This window comes from Crinia signifera, chromosome 2 (genome assembly GCF_055691185.1).
Source record: "Crinia signifera chromosome 2, ASM5569118v1, whole genome shotgun sequence".
Taxonomy (NCBI): Eukaryota; Metazoa; Chordata; class Amphibia; order Anura; family Myobatrachidae; genus Crinia; species Crinia signifera.
The window spans coordinates 142,008,910-142,026,420 of NC_139218.1; the positions used below are offsets into that span (position 1 = coordinate 142,008,910).

The window sequence follows — 17,511 nt, forward strand, 5'->3', positions numbered from 1 at the left end:
GGGAGAATTTAAAAAAAAAAACGGCGTGGGGTCCCCCCCACTGCCGTAACCAGCACCAGGCTGAAAGAGCCGGGGCTGGTAATAAAAAATCAGGAAACCCGACAAATAGGGGATTCCTGATTTTTTACAACCAGCCCCAGGCTCCAGGTCTGGGGCTGGTTCCCAAAATACGGGGGACAAAATGACTAGGGGTCCCCCGTATTTTAAGAACCAGCCCCAGGCACAACCAGCCAGCAGGGTAATGCCACAGCCGGGGGACACTTATGATATAAGTTCCCGCGGCCAAAGCATTAACCCTACCGACCAGTCAGCCTGGCCAGGGGCCCTGGGGGAGTGGGGACCCCCCCAATAAAGGGGTCCCCCCCCCTCCAGGACTTACCTGACCAGGCTGAAGCCTGGTGCTGTCCTCGATGCCCCTGGGCGGTGGGCATCGAGCTGATGGTATGGTGTAAAAAATAGAATAAAAACCATTGTCTTTTACTGGTGAACTATGAGTCCCAGCAAGCCTCCCCCGCAAGCTGGGACTTGGAGAACCACAAGTCCCAGCCTGCGGGGCATTAAAGGGCCCGCTGGGTCTTGTAGTTCCACAGTAAAAGAAAGAGTTAAATAAACACACTGACACACGTGAAAAATAAGTTTAATACATACATAACACATACATACTGATACTTACCTATCTTGAGCCCGTAGGTAGCCCTGGTCCTGATGTCCTGGTCCGTGTCGGCGTCTGTATCCATGTCGGCATCCCTGTCGGCGACGGCGGTCCGGAGTCCGAAGAAATCCATTTGGGAAGCTGTGGAAGGAAACCATACTCACTGTCCCAGCGCGACGTAGTCCAGGTAAGGTCTTTGCAAAAAAAACAAACCGACACCCGAACCAAGTGAACAGGCAGAGAGCCGCACGGTGTTTGTTTACATCGTGCGGCTCCGCCCCCGAATGCTGCTATTGGCCGCTAGGCCGCAAGGCGGCCAATAGCGGCATTCGGGGGCGGAGCCGCACGATGTAAACACACCGTGCGGCTCTCTGCCTGTTCGCTTGGTTCGGGTGTCGGTTTGTTTTTTTTGCAAAGACCTTACCTGGACTACGTCGCGCTGGGACAGGTGAGTATGGTTTCCTTCCACAGCTTCCCAAATGGATTTCTTCGGACTCCGGACCGCCGACGCCGTCGCCGACAGGGATGCCGACATGGATACAGACGCCGACACGGATCAGGACCAGGGCTACCTACGGGCTCAAGATAGGTAAGTATCAGTATGTATGTGTTATGTATGTATTAAACTTTTATTTTTCACGTGTGTCAGTGTGTTTATTTAACTCTTTCTTTTACTGTGGAACTACAAGACCCAGCGGGCCCTTTAATGCCCCGCAGGCTGGGACTTGTGGTTCTCCAAGTCCCAGCTTGTGGGGGAGGCTTGCTGGGACTCATAGTTCACCAGTAAAAGACAATGGTTTTTATTCTATTTTTTACACCATACCATCAGCTCGATGCCCACCGCCCAGGGGCATCGAGGACAGCACCAGGCTTCAGCCTGGTCAGGTAAGTCCTGGAGGGGGGGGACCCCTTTATTGGGGGGGTCCCCACTCCCCCAGGGCCCCTGGCCAGGCTGACTGGTTGGTAGGGTTAATGCTTTGGCCGCGGGAACTTATATCATAAGTGTCCCCCGGCTGTGGCATTACCCTGCTGGCTGGTTGTGCCTGGGGCTGGTTCTTAAAATACGGGGGACCCCTAGTCATTTTGTCCCCCGTATTTTGGGAACCAGCCCCGGACCTGGAGCCTGGGGCTGGTTGTAAAAAATCAGGGAACCCCTATTTGTCGGGTTTCCTGATTTTTTTTAATACCAGCCCCAGCTCCTTCAGCCTGGTGCTGGTTACAGCAGTGGGGGGGGACCCCATGCCGTTTTTTTTTTTTTAACGGGTAAAGGGCTACCCCTTTCCCACTGCCGAAAAAACGGCTTTTACACGGTAAAAACACTGCTTTTTACCCGGTTAACAAATACCGGTATTTGTTAACCGTGTAAAGCAACCTGGAGCTTTCCCACTGCAGCTCTAGCCGTTTAAAAAGGCTAAAAAAACGGCATTTTACCGTGTAAAGCCTGCAGTGGGAAAGGGGTATAAGCTTTTCAAGGGGCAGGATGAAAGACATTGTGACATCATGTTGTGGATACTAGGGGAGACAGGGAGGTGCTTGAGTTGTTATGCACAGAATGTAAGTTGCTCAAGCCGTTTATAGTCCCATCATACATGCTTTTACGTAGAGGTTAATCTAGACCAGAAAAAATTTAAACCCTCCCAGCACTGTTCAATAGGCCAGTAAAAGAGACTTGCATCCTATATGTTAATAAAATACAGATGATTCAGAGCTTTGCAAATATATGGAAAGTCACTGTTCTCTGTAAGGCAGGCATGCCCATTAGTTGTGAAACTACAAGTCCCAGCATGCCTTGCCAAAGGTTTAGCATTCCCTATTAGAAAAAACTGTAGCAAGGCATGATGGGTCTTGTCGTTTCACAACAGCTGGAGGGCCATAGTTCAGACATGCCTGCTGTAAGGAGTCCCTGCTCAGGTGGTCTTGCACGATGCATAATATTAGCCCCACCTTAAATCATATATGCACTTGTTACTAAATTAAGAGGCAACTCCATTGAAGGCACCTTAAGGTCCTCCAATTTGGCACTAAAAGGATCGATCTACCCTCCAGCTGCCTCACACTAATGATACACAGAATGGATTATGCTCAATCATTTTATTGGCCCATCACAGCTGCATGTAAGGGAGGGGTTAATTTAGATGAGAGAAAAAAACAATGAGTCAGCAAATGTCTGGATGCTTATCATGCATTTGCTAATGTTTGTAACCGAGTCCTCTGCATTGTTTGTGTTGCAGTGTGCTGGGTGAATTTGTGTGAATTGGCTAAAGCCCCGTACACACTGGCCGACTTCAAACCGAAAGCCGCTCAGTTTACTTGTTTGAGCAACTTTCAGCTTGAAAGCCGCCCAGTGTGTACGGGGCAGCGATGAGCGCTGATGCACGCGACCGCATCATCACTGCCCCGGCCGCTCATCTGCTGGTTATTACCAGCAGATTAGCGAGGGAGTGGACGGCTTTCCATAGCGTCCTGCTATGGAAAATCGTCCACCCCAGTAAAAATTGCCGAAATAGGTGAAAACGCTCAGTGTGTATGCAGTGTGTATGCCCTGAGCATTTTTCAGCCCAGCGATTTTCTCCCTTAATTGTTATCCATACACGCTGGGCAAAAACGGATTGGATGCCACTGCCAAGGTGGCCATTGTGCTTCAAATACCAGGAATGATTTTTAGTTCCAGTCCAGCTGTGGACTCATGCCAGGGTATGGATCATTAGGTTGACAGTGTCTACGTTAACAGTCAAAAGGTCCACCACTATAGGTCGACGGTCAAAAGGTTATCATGAGGGGGGGTGGGGGGTGGTGTGGTGTGTAACACTTTTTTTTTTTTTGGTGTCTGTCGACTTGGACACCGTATAAGTGAGCGGTGTCCCCTCGCTTGGCTTACTGCACCCGGCACACTATAATATTTTGCCTTTATGCCCAAAGGAACTGTACAGTATAAAGTTGGTTTAAAAATAAAATCATGAAAAATTCATGTCGACTTTTTGACCATGTCGGCCTAATGCATGTCCTTTCTTTATGGGTCAGTCTTTTTTTTTTTTTTTGCCGATTTAGACCCTGTTAATCGAATGACCGCATACCCCCATGCATGATAATGAAACCTGATTTCTAAATGTGTCAACAAACTTTTGTTGACGTTACCAATGTAGAATGGTATACACCAATTCATAACTAAACCAGCAACCTAATTGAGTAATTAATCAACCGACTGCATTCTCTTGAATATTGGCTCGGCCCATGTAATCTTCTCTGCTGGTGTAAATTATCTTTGAGCTATACAAATAATGACATAATATCCATGGCTTTGTTAGTTGCCTCTTTAAACCAGTGATTGCTAACCTTGACACTCCAGCTGTTGTTGACCTACACATCCCAGCATGCCCTGCTACAGGTTTACTATTTGGTCATGCTAAAACTGATGCAGGGGATGCTGGGATGTGTAGTTCAACAACAGCCGAAGAAGGTTAGCCATCACTGCATTAAATGAGCATCCTATGTTCTTTATTTTTTTGTTGTTATGGTTAGTGCATTGAGATAGGAAATTCAAATGTCAAGCAAACCTGTTAGTCACTCCCCCAACCCCCCCCCCTGCATATAGCTAAGGACCACTTTTGATTCTAAATTTTAATTGTCTGGTTTTAATGGTGTTGAATTAATTTAGTGCATCAGGTCTATTACTGCACTTTGACATTGATATTGCGGAAAGAAATAAACGTGTATATAATCATTAAGGGAGCTGTTAGCCGGTAGCTGATATTTTGTGATCTCTGAACCCAATGTTAAGAAGACCTGCTTTCTCACGCGTGTCATGACAGCCAGTTACAGTATTACTGTATTTACCTTCAATCCCTTCCAGGAAACATTTCTCAACTCTTTAGCACTGTCAGTCTGATGTCTTGGCTAGGAACAGCTTCTTCCCATGTGATGTCACTCTGCAATTAGTTTATTAGCACACCATTCAGTAAGGCAGACTCTTTCCCTGCAACCTTGTTCTTGTTGCTGGGTTAGTTCCTTATTGCAGGTTAGTTCCTTATTGCATCAATGTTCTGGGTAGAGTTTTCCCCTGAGCCCAATAAAGTAGTACATAAGAGAGCAGATGCTCCTTCAGTGCTAGAAGAGAGAAAAGCTTCTGGGCCATGAGGATGGGTTCTAGTTCATAGACGCCTCGCTGATTTCGATTTTGCAGAGTTGCAGAAGGTTACAGCCACCGTTATTATTAGGTAATTGCTGCTGTAATTATATTCCTTGTTTTCATTGCTTTATAACACTTTCCCAATTTAAATCTGAATATTACTGCTAAAATCACATGTTTGCTTTATAGGGGATATCATCATTGGCATATAATCAATACCGTGGGCGAGCGGTGACTGCGAGCAGGACTTTTTGCTCGCAGTCACCGCTCACCCTGTCAGTATTCAACTGACCCCCCCCTCATTCGCAAATTCGAATTTGCGAATGTGCCTCCAAAAGCTGCGAGAGCCGAGGCTAATTACAGCGAGTTTGCTGCACTAGCCGCGGCTCTCGCAGTTTAGGGGAATCCTCGCAGTTCTGTGACTGCGAGGATTCCCCCGGAACGTTGCATAGTGCGAGCGGCCGGCGCGGGGGTTAAACTGCGAGGATCACTGGTTTTCTGTGATCCTCGCAGTTTAACCCCCTCGCCGGCCGCTCGCACCGGCATTGAATACTCGCCAGTGTGTGCATATTTTGGTTATATTCAGCAGTTTGGCATGGTCAGCCTAGCTGTGGTAGGGCCATTGGTTACCTCGCCATGCTGTAACACATCTGACGTCACAAGAGATTTCTGTGCATGCATATTGACACATTTGTGTCACTGAAATAAGAGACCTGACTGATCTGTAAATATATTATCTAGAACATTACCAATTTATATGTAATGAGCCTCTAAAATGCTTTTATGTAATAGTTTTTTTTGTTTTGTTTGCTTCCTTATTCTCAGAAATACTAAACGCTCACGCATATCTTGCCATGTTCTTTGGGGAGCCGTGGTAATGTTTACTAACCAATGCAAATGTGCTAGAACATAGCAACCAATAAGATGGCTGCTTTTATTGATTTCACTAGAATTGTAAACCTAACCGCAGATTGCTTACCTATGTTAGTATACAATTCCATATCAATCATACTTTCAGATCTTTCTTTATTATTGTCCAGTTCACCATCTCTTGGGAATATTTATTAAAGCTTATAAAAATGAAAAGAGTTGATGTTGCACATTGCAACCATATTAAATATATCATTTTCTAGGGTGCAATAGAGATGTGATAGAGAGAATCTGATTGGTTGCTATGGGCAACATCACCTTTTTTTTTTTTTAGAAGCTTTAGTAAAATTACCCCTGAGTCCAGATCAGGAACTATATATAGTTATATAATGTTCTCCCTTACATCACATGTCTGGGTAATAGGAGGACACCAAAGATAAAAGATTTCTTCGTTCCAAAGGTCAAACTCCTGTTGTCAGAACTGCTCTTATCCTGTACAACAGCGGTTCCCAACTTTTTGTCTTACACCTGCCTTTTTTTTTTAATTATTATTATTACGTTTACATATTGCAAATTAATAAATGTATAAAATATGTTGTTCATTCTAGCACCCAACATTTTTCAAAAACTGTGCCATTCCTTTTCCCTGCCTGGGGTATATTTAATACAAAACCCAGTATCTGCAAGCAGATCCAAACCCACTTCTCAGTATGTAGCGGCAGTGTCTTACACATTAACCTTGTCATGTCCAACATGTACAGATGGAGCAGCTCCTCTATCACGCCCCGTTCCGACGGAGCCCTCTGCCGCCCACTGCAGTTCCACCGCAGTGCCCCCAGCTCCACCCGATCCCTGCCCGTCACCCTGAAGTGGAGATGGGCGGGGAAAGCGCCCCCCATAGCTGTGTTGACGGGGCCGCGCGTGCATCTGAGACGCATGCGCGTCCCCATCAGATGGAGCACCTCCGCCAGTAAGAGGCGCTCCATCTGTACCATAAATTCCCAGCACAGAACATGAAATTTAATAAGTTAAGAGATTTGGTAAGAAAACTCCAGTTTTTTTAAAGTGGCAATTCTTTACACTTCAAAATCAAACTGGTTTTGCAGTGTAAATAATAGCTGCTTTAAAAACAAAATTGTTACCAAATCTCTCACTTTCTGAATCTCTTATCTCCTATTACAGGGGTGGCCAACCAACCAGAGGCAGTGAGCCCAAAAATAGGTTACGGTACATGCAAAATAAAAAAGGGGGCGTGGCCTATCAAGGCTATGCACCATTTTTGTGTTCACGCAGGCTGCGCAACAAGTAGGAGCCAGGGTCACACAGTTAATGTCAGCGACCCTGCCGCATTAAAGACATTCCCCTGACCCCCAGATCGACCACTATGTATCTTTAACTATTAATATACATACCTTAATTGGCCTCTGCTGGGGCGCAGCCAGGAGAGCTCAGGAAAGGAGGGCAGGCGAGGAGAAGAAAGTGGTTAAAATGGCACCAAAGACACTGGATTATTTTGATTCATATTTTTTTCCTTTTGTAGCCCACTCTATAACTGTAAATGGCTATTTACATGATCATTACATGCCAATAAAATGCAAGTGCTGGCAGTTCCTACATACAGACATACCAGTGATTTATAACAGGTGATAAACCCCTGAACACTGAAGTCTGCAGCACATCTCATGTCACAGGCAATCTGCAGACACTGACTGGCGAAGCTGCACACTCCTGTCTTTACCCAATGCTGCTGCTATTGCCCTGTATGGGTTACTGAGGGGTGTGCAGACACTGGCTAAACTGCTCAGTGCACACAAACAGGACACTGACCTCTGAAAATGGGTGTTGCTTAAGTGTTGTGAGTAGGGGGCTTTTCCTGCAGCTCAGGAGACATGTGAGTAATAGGGATGGCCATCGACCATTCAAAATAATCGATGGTTTATGGCCGATTTCGAATACTTTTACAATCGATGGGGGAGAACCAGATGGTTTCCCTCCATCGATGGAACAGCAAAACAATGTTTTTTTTTTTTTTAAAGTGCCGGGACAGGGAGCATATCTCCACCCCCGACACCTGCGATGCCCCATCCCCATGCTTTGATTGGCCCACAGGCCAATCAATCAAACACAATGGGTGACCATCGATATGTAAAAATATCGGTGGTCAGCCATTGCATAGTTTAGCACTATTGATGGCCAGGCGCAGAATTACCATCAATGGCAACAATGGCCATCCATAGTGAGTAATGCTTTTAAGCAGGCTGGCTGGACTGTAAAGGGACAAAGGGAGGAGGAGGAGCAGGGGTGGAAGGCCAGCTATGATTGGCTGGGACTCAAAAGAGCTCTCTCCTCTCTCTTCACAAGTGCTGCCCATCTCCAGTCCCGTCTCTCAGTCACACCCAGCGGTGTATTTTGCTGTGAAGCAAGAAAATACTAGGCGCTTGTGGGGAGGAGAAGGGAAGGGAAACAATGGTAGATGAAGGAGTTGGGAGATTGGGGTGGAGGAGAGCAATAAGAATCAGCAGAAGGATAATAAGAATTAAAGATAATAGAAGTAGCAACGAAAAATAAATAAAATAAGAACTAAAAAAATTAATAAAATAAAAATAAAAAATTATAAATAAAATAAAATGACAACTTTGCGCTGATATTTACACTCTCTTGAGTGAATGTTTTAGTGAGAGGCAGCAGTCCAGAGCGTCACGCTAACTAAACTAGTCTAACCCTTGCATCTGACCTGATAGACAGGGGAAGGCAGCGGCGTTTCTCCGTTCTGTGGCTTCCGTGTGCGGCGGGCGGCTTCCGGTGACGTCACCCTCGTTCAGACTTGCGGCGTTTAGCTTGGGGTTAGCGATGCAGTACCCCTTTGATCTGATTTTAAATCAGATCATCCTTGAAAAAGCATCCTACTGGATGTGAAACGCGTTGGATTGAGAGAAGGAGCAGGTCAGCTACTAAAGGGGTACTGCATCGCTAACCCCAAGCTAAACGCCGCAAGTCTGAACGAGGGTGACGTCACCGGAAGCCGCCCGCCGCACACGGAAGCCACAGAACGGAGAAACGCCGCTGCCTTCCCCTGTCTATCAGGTCAGATGCAAGGGTTAGACTAGTTTAGTTAGCGTGACGCTCTGGACTGCTGCCTCTCACTAAAACATTCACTCAAGAGAGTGTAAACATCAGCGCAAAGTTGTCATTTTATTTTATTTATAATTTTTTATTTTTATTTTTTATTTTTATTTTATTAATTTTTTTAGTTCTTATTTTATTTATTTTTCGTTGCTACTTCTATTATCTTTAATTCTTATTATCCTTCTGCTGATTCTTATTGCTCTCCTCCACCCCAATCTCCCAACTCCTTCATCTACCATTGTTTCCCTTCCCTTCTCCTCCCCACAAGCGCCTAGTATTTTCTTGCTTCACAGCAAAATACCTCCCTAATCGTTCACTACTACAGGGCTGCTACAACACACCGAGCGCAACATCGTTCATTGGAATCCTTTCCAATACTTTCCCCGGTACTTGTGAGTTATCTGGGCGTCCGATTTTGGTACTAGATCGCATGCGATATCGCATGCGATATCGCATGCGATTTGCATGCGATTTAGCATGCGATTTGCATAAGATTTGCTATTCATTTCATTACCCCACTATCCCCAAAGTGTGTCTATCAACGTGAACCCGAAGCGTGGCGAGCGCAGCGAGCCCGCGAGGGGCGGCGGTACGCGTCCTCCGACCTTTTCATACCCTACTATCCACTAGGGCGTGGAGTGAGAATAGAATAGTGTGGCGAGCGCAGCGAGCCACCGAGCCCGAAGCGTGGCGAGCGCAGCGAGCCCCGCGAGGGGACGCGGACACCTTCACAGGTATCCGCGTGCCCTTGCGGGCTTCACAGGTGTCCGCGTCCCCTCGCGGGGCTCGCTGCGCTCGCCACGCTTCGGGCTCGGTGGCTCGCTGCGCTCGCCACACTATTCTATTCTCACTCCACGCCCTAGTGGATAGTAGGGCATGAAAAGGTCGGAGGACGCGTACCGCCGCCCCTCGCGGGCTCGCTGCGCTCGCCACGCTTCGGGTTCACGTTGATAGACACACTTTGGGGATAGTGGGGTAATGAAATGAATAGCAAATCTTATGCAAATCGCATGCTAAATCGCATGCAAATCGTAAATCGCATGCGATATCGCATGCAAATCGCATGCAAATCGTAAGTACCCAAATCGGACGCCCAGATAACTCACAAGTACCCTTTCCCCACACCCAGCGGTGACTCGCTCTGCTGTGGGAGGGACTTATGCAGATCTCTCCACTCCAGCATTACGCACAGGCAGAGCAGCTTGTGGCTGGGAGATGCCGGTGAAAGGGGTTGATTTGTGCGAGCCGCAGCTTAGTAAGTAAAGAGCCGCGGGTTAGCCACCCTTGTCCTATTAAATTTCACCCAGAGTCTGCTGTATTACCTCTGTGTTATGCTTTCATCCTTTTTACACCATTCATACATCTAGGTACATTGTTACAGGTACCACCTTATTGCTTAGCTATGGGCCTGATTCTGGTTCACTTGCAAAAGCAAATTCTCTTTAATTGACAAAACCATGTGCATTGCAGGGGAGGCAGATGCAACATGTGCAGGGAGATAGATTTGGGTGGGGTTTGTATTTCAAACTGATATCTATATTGCAGTGCAGGGCCATCTTAACGCTTGTCCTTACTGGACCCCACAATTCTAGGGGCCTTTGAGCAGGGGTTTGCTGGTGCCTCAGGAGTTTCTTGTGAGGCTAGTCGAGATTGCCGCCCGGCTGCGTTGGTTGTGAATTAGACAAAATCAGAGCTGATGGGAAACCATTTCTACCGGCCTGCAGCCAAACAGGGAGGCAAATCTGTAGCAGGCGAGTTCCAGTCACAATTGAATACTGATGGCTGCTATTTCCGCCAGGTGGATATAGTGACCTTGATTGAATAACTCACACAGACACTTAAGGCCCCATACACTGTGCAATATGGGCCTGATTTCATCCGATTCCAGCGGATTGGGCAAAGAAACCACGTGAAATTGGCCCCAATTGCATGTGTATGACATCCAATACAATGTCCTGATGTAGGGACCTGCTTCACGCCCGACCTCCGAGTCAGACCCCACTCACGCCGGCGGGGAAAAGGATTGCATGCAGTCTTTCTGCATGTGATGTATCAAGGGGGGTCGGATGCGACCTCTCCCCTCGGATAGCATATCGCTCATATTATGACTGATATACTGTACATATAATCTTTTATAGTAAGGTAATGATGATATCAGATTAACAATGTGCAAAATGTTTGGAACGAACAGACCTATGGCTCCTGGGTTAATATAATGTATTCTAGTTTTTATATATTTAAGGCTCTTTATGTAGCCTTTTGGGGAGGAGAGCAGCTTTAATTTCCTGTCAGGCAGATGTGATTTGCTTTTGATACAGCTTTCTCCTGACAAGGACTTTAAAAGGATGATGCAAAGTACAAATTGGCAAGACCATCCATTCATACATCATATGATATCTGGCCAGTGACTGTATCCAGGCAGCAAAGCAGTAGGCATTACTGTAGCAGTGTCCTCCTGTGTTCCACCCAGCCCCGGTTTATTTATAAGTTGGCTGCTGTAGCTGACTTCTATTTCTAGTTCCTGTTGATGTTTCTTACATAGTCAGCATTTCTGAGTGTGCCACTAGTGACTATAATGGGAAGCAGATGTCATTGCTGGAGGAGTTTCAGTGACCATCTAGCAAGTGTTTACATCCAGCACTTAACTGAAAGGATTCACGCATCAAAGAATAGTCTCCAGAGCTGAAAACATGCAGACTGCAAGTCTTACAGGTATAAATAGCACCATTATATGGATCAGCCTTAATTCATGTCCTGCAAACACATCAGTTACTGTGCACTCACAAGCCAGTGAGGACGTGCAGGCTTGCGTCTTCAGGACTGACATTTATTCATTACCGTTTCTTTTTATAGCACAGCAAATTCTGTTGTGCTTTGCCATTGGAAACCGTGATATAACAAACTGGGTAGTTAGACAACCAAACGGTAGAAGGGTTCTGCTTGCAAGCCTGATGCCCATATACACTCCTGTGACTTTTCTGAATGGCAAGTTGCATATAATTTCCCTTGAATGGCAAGTTGCATATAATTTCCCTTGAACTGCCCCAGTAGCACCACGGGAGTGCTTCCATACAATTCGGCACTTCATGTGCCATTTTTTTTTTCCGATTATCACTTGTAAAAGGACTCCCGGGGAGCTGGATGTGGTACATCACGGTGGTAAAAAGCACCTGCAATGTGCCGCTGATGGGTGTGATTGCCATTTATCCTATGTGCTGCACATAGCACCCCCAGTTTCAATCCGCACAAGACTGCATCGGATCGTACCAGATATCAAACCCTTTGGCCACTTTACACCAATCCATAGGAATTGGGTGAAAAGAGTCTTGGGGGGCCTTTATAATTAATCTATAGGGAAAAGGGCAGTGTTACAGAATTAGGTGTTACATTGATTCACCAGATTGCAAAGTTTCTCGTTGGGCTGTATGGTAGTGTCTCAGCCATGTTGGCCAGGATGAAGTGTGGAAGAGAAAATAAGTCTGTCTGTTGTTACCCAGTTTGTTTTATCTCTGTTAACAATTGTAAAGCGCAATGGAATCTGCTGCACTATATAAGAAATTGTAAATAAATAAATGACTACTAAAACTCTTATCCATGCACTCATTATATCCTGCATTGATTACTGCAATAGTCTCCTAACTGGTCTTCCCAAGAACAGACTCTCAACACTGCAATCCATTTTAAATGCTGCTGCTAGGCTGATCTTCCTTGCAAGACGCTCATCGTCTGCTGATCCGCTCTGCCAGTCCCTCCATTGGTTGCCTGTATCTTACCGTATTCAATACAATATAAAACACTTCTACTTGCATATAAAGCTATTTAACCATGCTGCTATTTAACCATCTCTTTACTTATCACAAAATATCACCCATCTCGACCACTACGCTCTGCACAAGATCTGCGTTTCTCTTCTGCATGGATCACTAGCTCCCATTCACTATTACAGGACTTTCATCGGGCTGCTCCCACCCTATGGAATGCCCTTCCAATAAGACTCTCCACTAGCCTCCAAACTTTCAAATGTTCCCTGAAAACTCACCTCTTCAGGCAAGCCTATCCTATTTAAGTACCACACGCATAACCATCTGAGGCACTTATGTATCATATAGCTTCCCTTCTGGACCTACAAGCTATGCTATTACTGGTGCCTGTCCTTGTGTTTCCCTCCAATGTCCCTATAGATTGTAAGCTTGCAGCAGGGCCCTCCTACCTCCAAGTCTGTCTGTTACCCAGTTTGTTTTATCACTGTCTACAATTGTAAAGCTCAACGGAATCTGCTGCGCTATATAAGAAACTAAATAAATAAACAAATGAGTGACACAAGGTGCAGACTTATTACTGTAAGGCTCATTCTATTAATTATCACTCTTGAGCTGTGTGACTGATGGGTGGGGTGATGAGAATTAATGGACATGAGCCAGGAACATTATAAAATAAAAAAAATCCCCAGTGATCAGATTATTTATGGCAGTGGTGTTGTCACGTGTGGTCAAACAATTGGTTCACGTTTCGTACACCGATGGGGATAAATTTAGCTTTGTTGCCATATTATCTTGTCATGTTATACCTTGTAATGAGTCTTTGAAATACCTACCGATGTGCTTTTACAGATTGTGGTTTTTTATTACCGTATTAATGTAAAATATTACTACACTAAAGAGTTTTGTGCATCCTTTTGAAAGTTAGGTGGCTACTAGGAATGCCAATCCCCGGGCACTTTTTTAGTCCCGAGAATTGGGATTGAAAAATTCTCAATTCCGGGATTGGCATCCCTAAAATAAAATTTCCCCTGTGCCCCACAGTGACTTACTTTTGGGGAACAGCAGATGGGGGCAGGCAGCAGTGGTGCAGAGACAGGTGGCGGGTATGACACGTGTGGCTGAAAGAGGCCCAGGCGGCGAGCGGGTGCTGGTGGCGCATCGCTGCAGCCTACGCAGCACGACCTATGAACGAATCACGCTGCGCAGGCCGCACGCTAGGACGGGAAGAGCTGGGCAGCATCTGAGCGGGTGCTCAGACGCTACCCGGCATTAGACTGCGCAAATACCGGACATTTTGGGGCCAGATCCCGCCAATCCCGGGATTGGCCACCCTGGTGGCTACCCAATGCAACCATTTAAGTGTATTTGGGTGCCTACCGCTGCTCTACATGGAATGTTATCCTGCAATACAAGAAATACATTTAATGAAAAATAAAAATGGTTTATTAAGCTTTAAACCGAGCCACAACTCATAGCTGTAGCACGTTTTTTTCTACATTCTTTGTTGCACCATTTCTACGAACTTGCTCGGGACAAAATACAGCAGAAAAGTTAGGGAACATAATGTTATTCTAACCAGGCGGAATGTTTGCCTGAGAGAGTCCACGTTTCAAGTTCTCTTGGACAAAGGGTCACTGGCAGTGATATTTATACTGTGAGCCTTTACGTGTATACCCAAAGCCTTGCCCTTTTGCAGTATTCTCATTGCCTGCCTGGAGAGATATGAATTCAGAAATTACATTAATCTCCTTTATTTTGGTTTCGTATGATATCATTGCTTTATACAAGCTTGTGCCGTGCTGAGCAGTATTGGGAGGTGAAAAAATAGGAAAACCAGTTTCTATACGGTATTGTTGCAGAGCACATGAACTTAGGTTGACTTCTTAAGCTAACGTCTTTGTGCACCAAGCTATGCTCTTACTTAAAGCCTGTAGTTTATCTAGTTGTTACTTGTAACCAGTCTGAGGATTCTGACCTATTGCCCCGTAAACACGGTGCGATTCAGGGTCTCTTTCGATTTGATTTTAACTATATGTTCAACACCAAATCGAACGGCTTTCAGCCACATTCAATCCCGATTTGATGCCAATGAGTGCTCCCGTTCAGTCTATATCAAATAGACAAATTCTAATGGGCACACTGTGCCGTGCGATTTAATCCCTGTCAAATCGGGATTGAATAGAAAAGTAATTGCATCGTTTGTATGGGGTTTTAGATGCAGGTTGACAAGTTAAATATGTGGTTCAGATAACTTGTAAAGCAGATATCCCACTTTAGTTTAGCCTTTAAATTCCCAGTCTTTAACTTCATTCTGCATTTTTAAAGCCGTAAGCATTTTTAGGCAAAATCCTCAGTCCGGTATATACAGATTTTGTCTTATAATCTTATGAATGCACAATAATAGATCTAGGCATTTAACAGTTGCATGTTTGGCCAGTAAAAGAGGATGATGCTGGATCCAAATCAGATCTAAATCAATAAGACATGCTGGAAATTTGCCTCTAGACCTATGTGTGTAGTTATGCTCTGATTGCACTACCAGGACCCAGGGATGACCAGATATTATTCAGAGGCTCTGTCGCTGCCCCAATTGCAATATCATGCTCCATTACACCACCCCTGTGGCAAGTCCTATTTGAACATCATGTTTTTAAATTATTGATGCTTTACATGTACAGCTTTATCTGCCGCCTTATTAATCTCGTTGATTGCATAGAAATCACACCGTATTACATCTGTCCCTCATTTTAATATCCATAATGATGTCCGTAAACACTTTGTGCTTCTTGGTACTTTTATTCATAGCATCTACTTCAGCTTACTATTGCTCATTTTAAAGTGCTAGTTAATTAGTATTCTGCTCAAATTTACAGATTTATTTTTTTCCTGGACAAAATGTTCTTCTATTTTATAAATGTTGTATTTTATCATTTCTGCACCTAATCATTTCTCTATTGTTGTTGTTTTTTATTCTGCCATGATCATAGTATTTTTTTTTTCATTTTCTCTTTAGATAAGTGGAAATAAATTTGCCATGAAAGATCACCAGCAGGTCAAGGTTCAGCAATTATTTGATGACTCCGGCAATCGCAGAGGTAGTGCTGTAATCCTTGGATCAGACTACGCATTGCCAGTGCTGACCAAAGAGAAGAGCTCAGACAGTTCAGGCACCTCAAAATCCAGTGATGGGTCTACAAAGTCCTCCAAGGCCACATATTTAAGTCCGGAGCAATCGCTTAAACAAAACAAACACCAATTGACCTCTTTTGAAGTGCAAGAAATTAGTAACTTCCCTGAGATCTACTTTGTGGGTCCAAATGCAAAGAAAAGGCAAGGTGTTGTAGGGGGTCCTAACAATGGCGGTTATGATGATGACCAAGGTGGATATACATTGGTGCCCCATGATCATGTGGCTTATAGATATGAGGTGTTGAAGTTGATTGGGAAAGGTAGCTTTGGTCAGGTGGCAAAGGTTTATGACCACAAACTCCATCAGCATTTGGCCCTAAAGATTGTCCGTAATGAGAAAAGGTTCCACCGTCAGGCAGCGGAAGAGATCCGAATCCTGGAACATCTAAAGAAACAAGATAAGACTGGGAGCATGAATGTAATTCACATGCTGGAAAGTTTTACTTTCCGCAGTCACATCTGCATGACCTTTGAGCTTCTGAATATGAACTTGTATGAGCTGATTAAGAGAAACAAATTCCAAGGTTTCAGTCTGCAGCTAGTTCGGAAGTTTGCCCACTCTATCCTGCAATGCCTGGAGGCTCTACACCGGAATAAAATCATCCACTGCGACCTTAAGCCAGAAAACATATTACTTAAACAACAAGGACGCAGTGGAATCAAAGTGATTGACTTTGGTTCCAGTTGCTTTGAGCACCAACGGGTCTACACATACATTCAGTCTCGTTTTTATAGGGCGCCAGAGGTAATTCTTGGAAGTCGTTATGGCATGCCCATTGATATGTGGAGCTTTGGATGCATTTTGGTGGAGCTGTTGACTGGCTACCCACTGTTCCCAGGTGAGGATGAGGGGGATCAGTTAGCATGCATGATGGAGCTTCTTGGGGCTCCACCTCCAAAGATTTTAGAGCAAGCCAAGAGAGCAAAGAATTTTTTCAACTCCAAGGGCTATCCTCGCTATTGTACTATCAACACACTTCCTAATGGGTCTGTAGTCCTAAACGGAAGCCGGTCACGCAGGGGCAAGATGCGTGGTGCTCCTGGTAGCAAGGACTGGTTAGCGGCATTGAAGGGTTGTGAGGATGCTCTTTTTATCGACTTCTTAAAAGGATGTCTGAACTGGGATCCATCTGCACGAATGACCCCAAGTCAGGCACTAAGACACCAGTGGATCTGCAAGCGTTTGCCCAAGCCCCCAGTAACAGATAAGTCCTCAGGAAAAAGGATTACAAGCCATACCAGCTCCTTCCCAGGGATTGTCTCCAAATTACCCCCTGTAGTGGGTGTGGCCAATAAATTACGAGCCAATTTAATGAATGACTCTAATGGGAGCATACCACTGCGAACTGTTTTGCCCAAACTAGTCAGCTAATATTAACTGGTGTTAAGCACAGCAATGACAATATTTTGCTGCCCACAACTTAGCCACGGTAACTGAAGAGTTTTTAGCATGCTAATTATTACACTTAAAAAAGAAAAGAAAAATAAATCCCGACCGATTTTTAGCTATGTATGATCGGGATTAATTGTGTGTCAAGGGCTAAGCATTTCAATTGCCATCTGGTACAAACTTGATTCTTATACGTCAGTATGTTATTCTCATAAATATGCAAAAGCAATAATAACAGAATGAAAGAGTAATAGTAATGACCTCTGTTTACTTGTTCTGCTATCAATTAAGTTTCAGAGAATATAATGAGATACCAGTTAATCGTGCAGTTTTGCCCACATTTGCTGCCTCTTTTGTGAAGATCCGAGAGGACTTTTGTCCAAGAGGGAGAGTTATG

The 17,511-nt window shown here is 44.9% G+C and overlaps 1 protein-coding gene across 1 annotated transcript in view; it reads left to right on the forward strand.

The window, feature by feature from the left end:
* Positions 1-17,209, forward strand: part of DYRK3 (dual specificity tyrosine phosphorylation regulated kinase 3) — a 31,613-nt gene extending 14,404 nt beyond the window's left edge. Inside the window, exon 3 of the mRNA XM_083173049.1 lies at positions 15,549-17,209. Coding sequence (XP_083029175.1) covers positions 15,549-17,096 — 1,548 coding nt within the window. The 3' untranslated portion in view covers positions 17,097-17,209. The remainder of the gene's footprint in view (positions 1-15,548) is intronic.
* Positions 17,210-17,511: the final 302 nt, after the last annotated feature.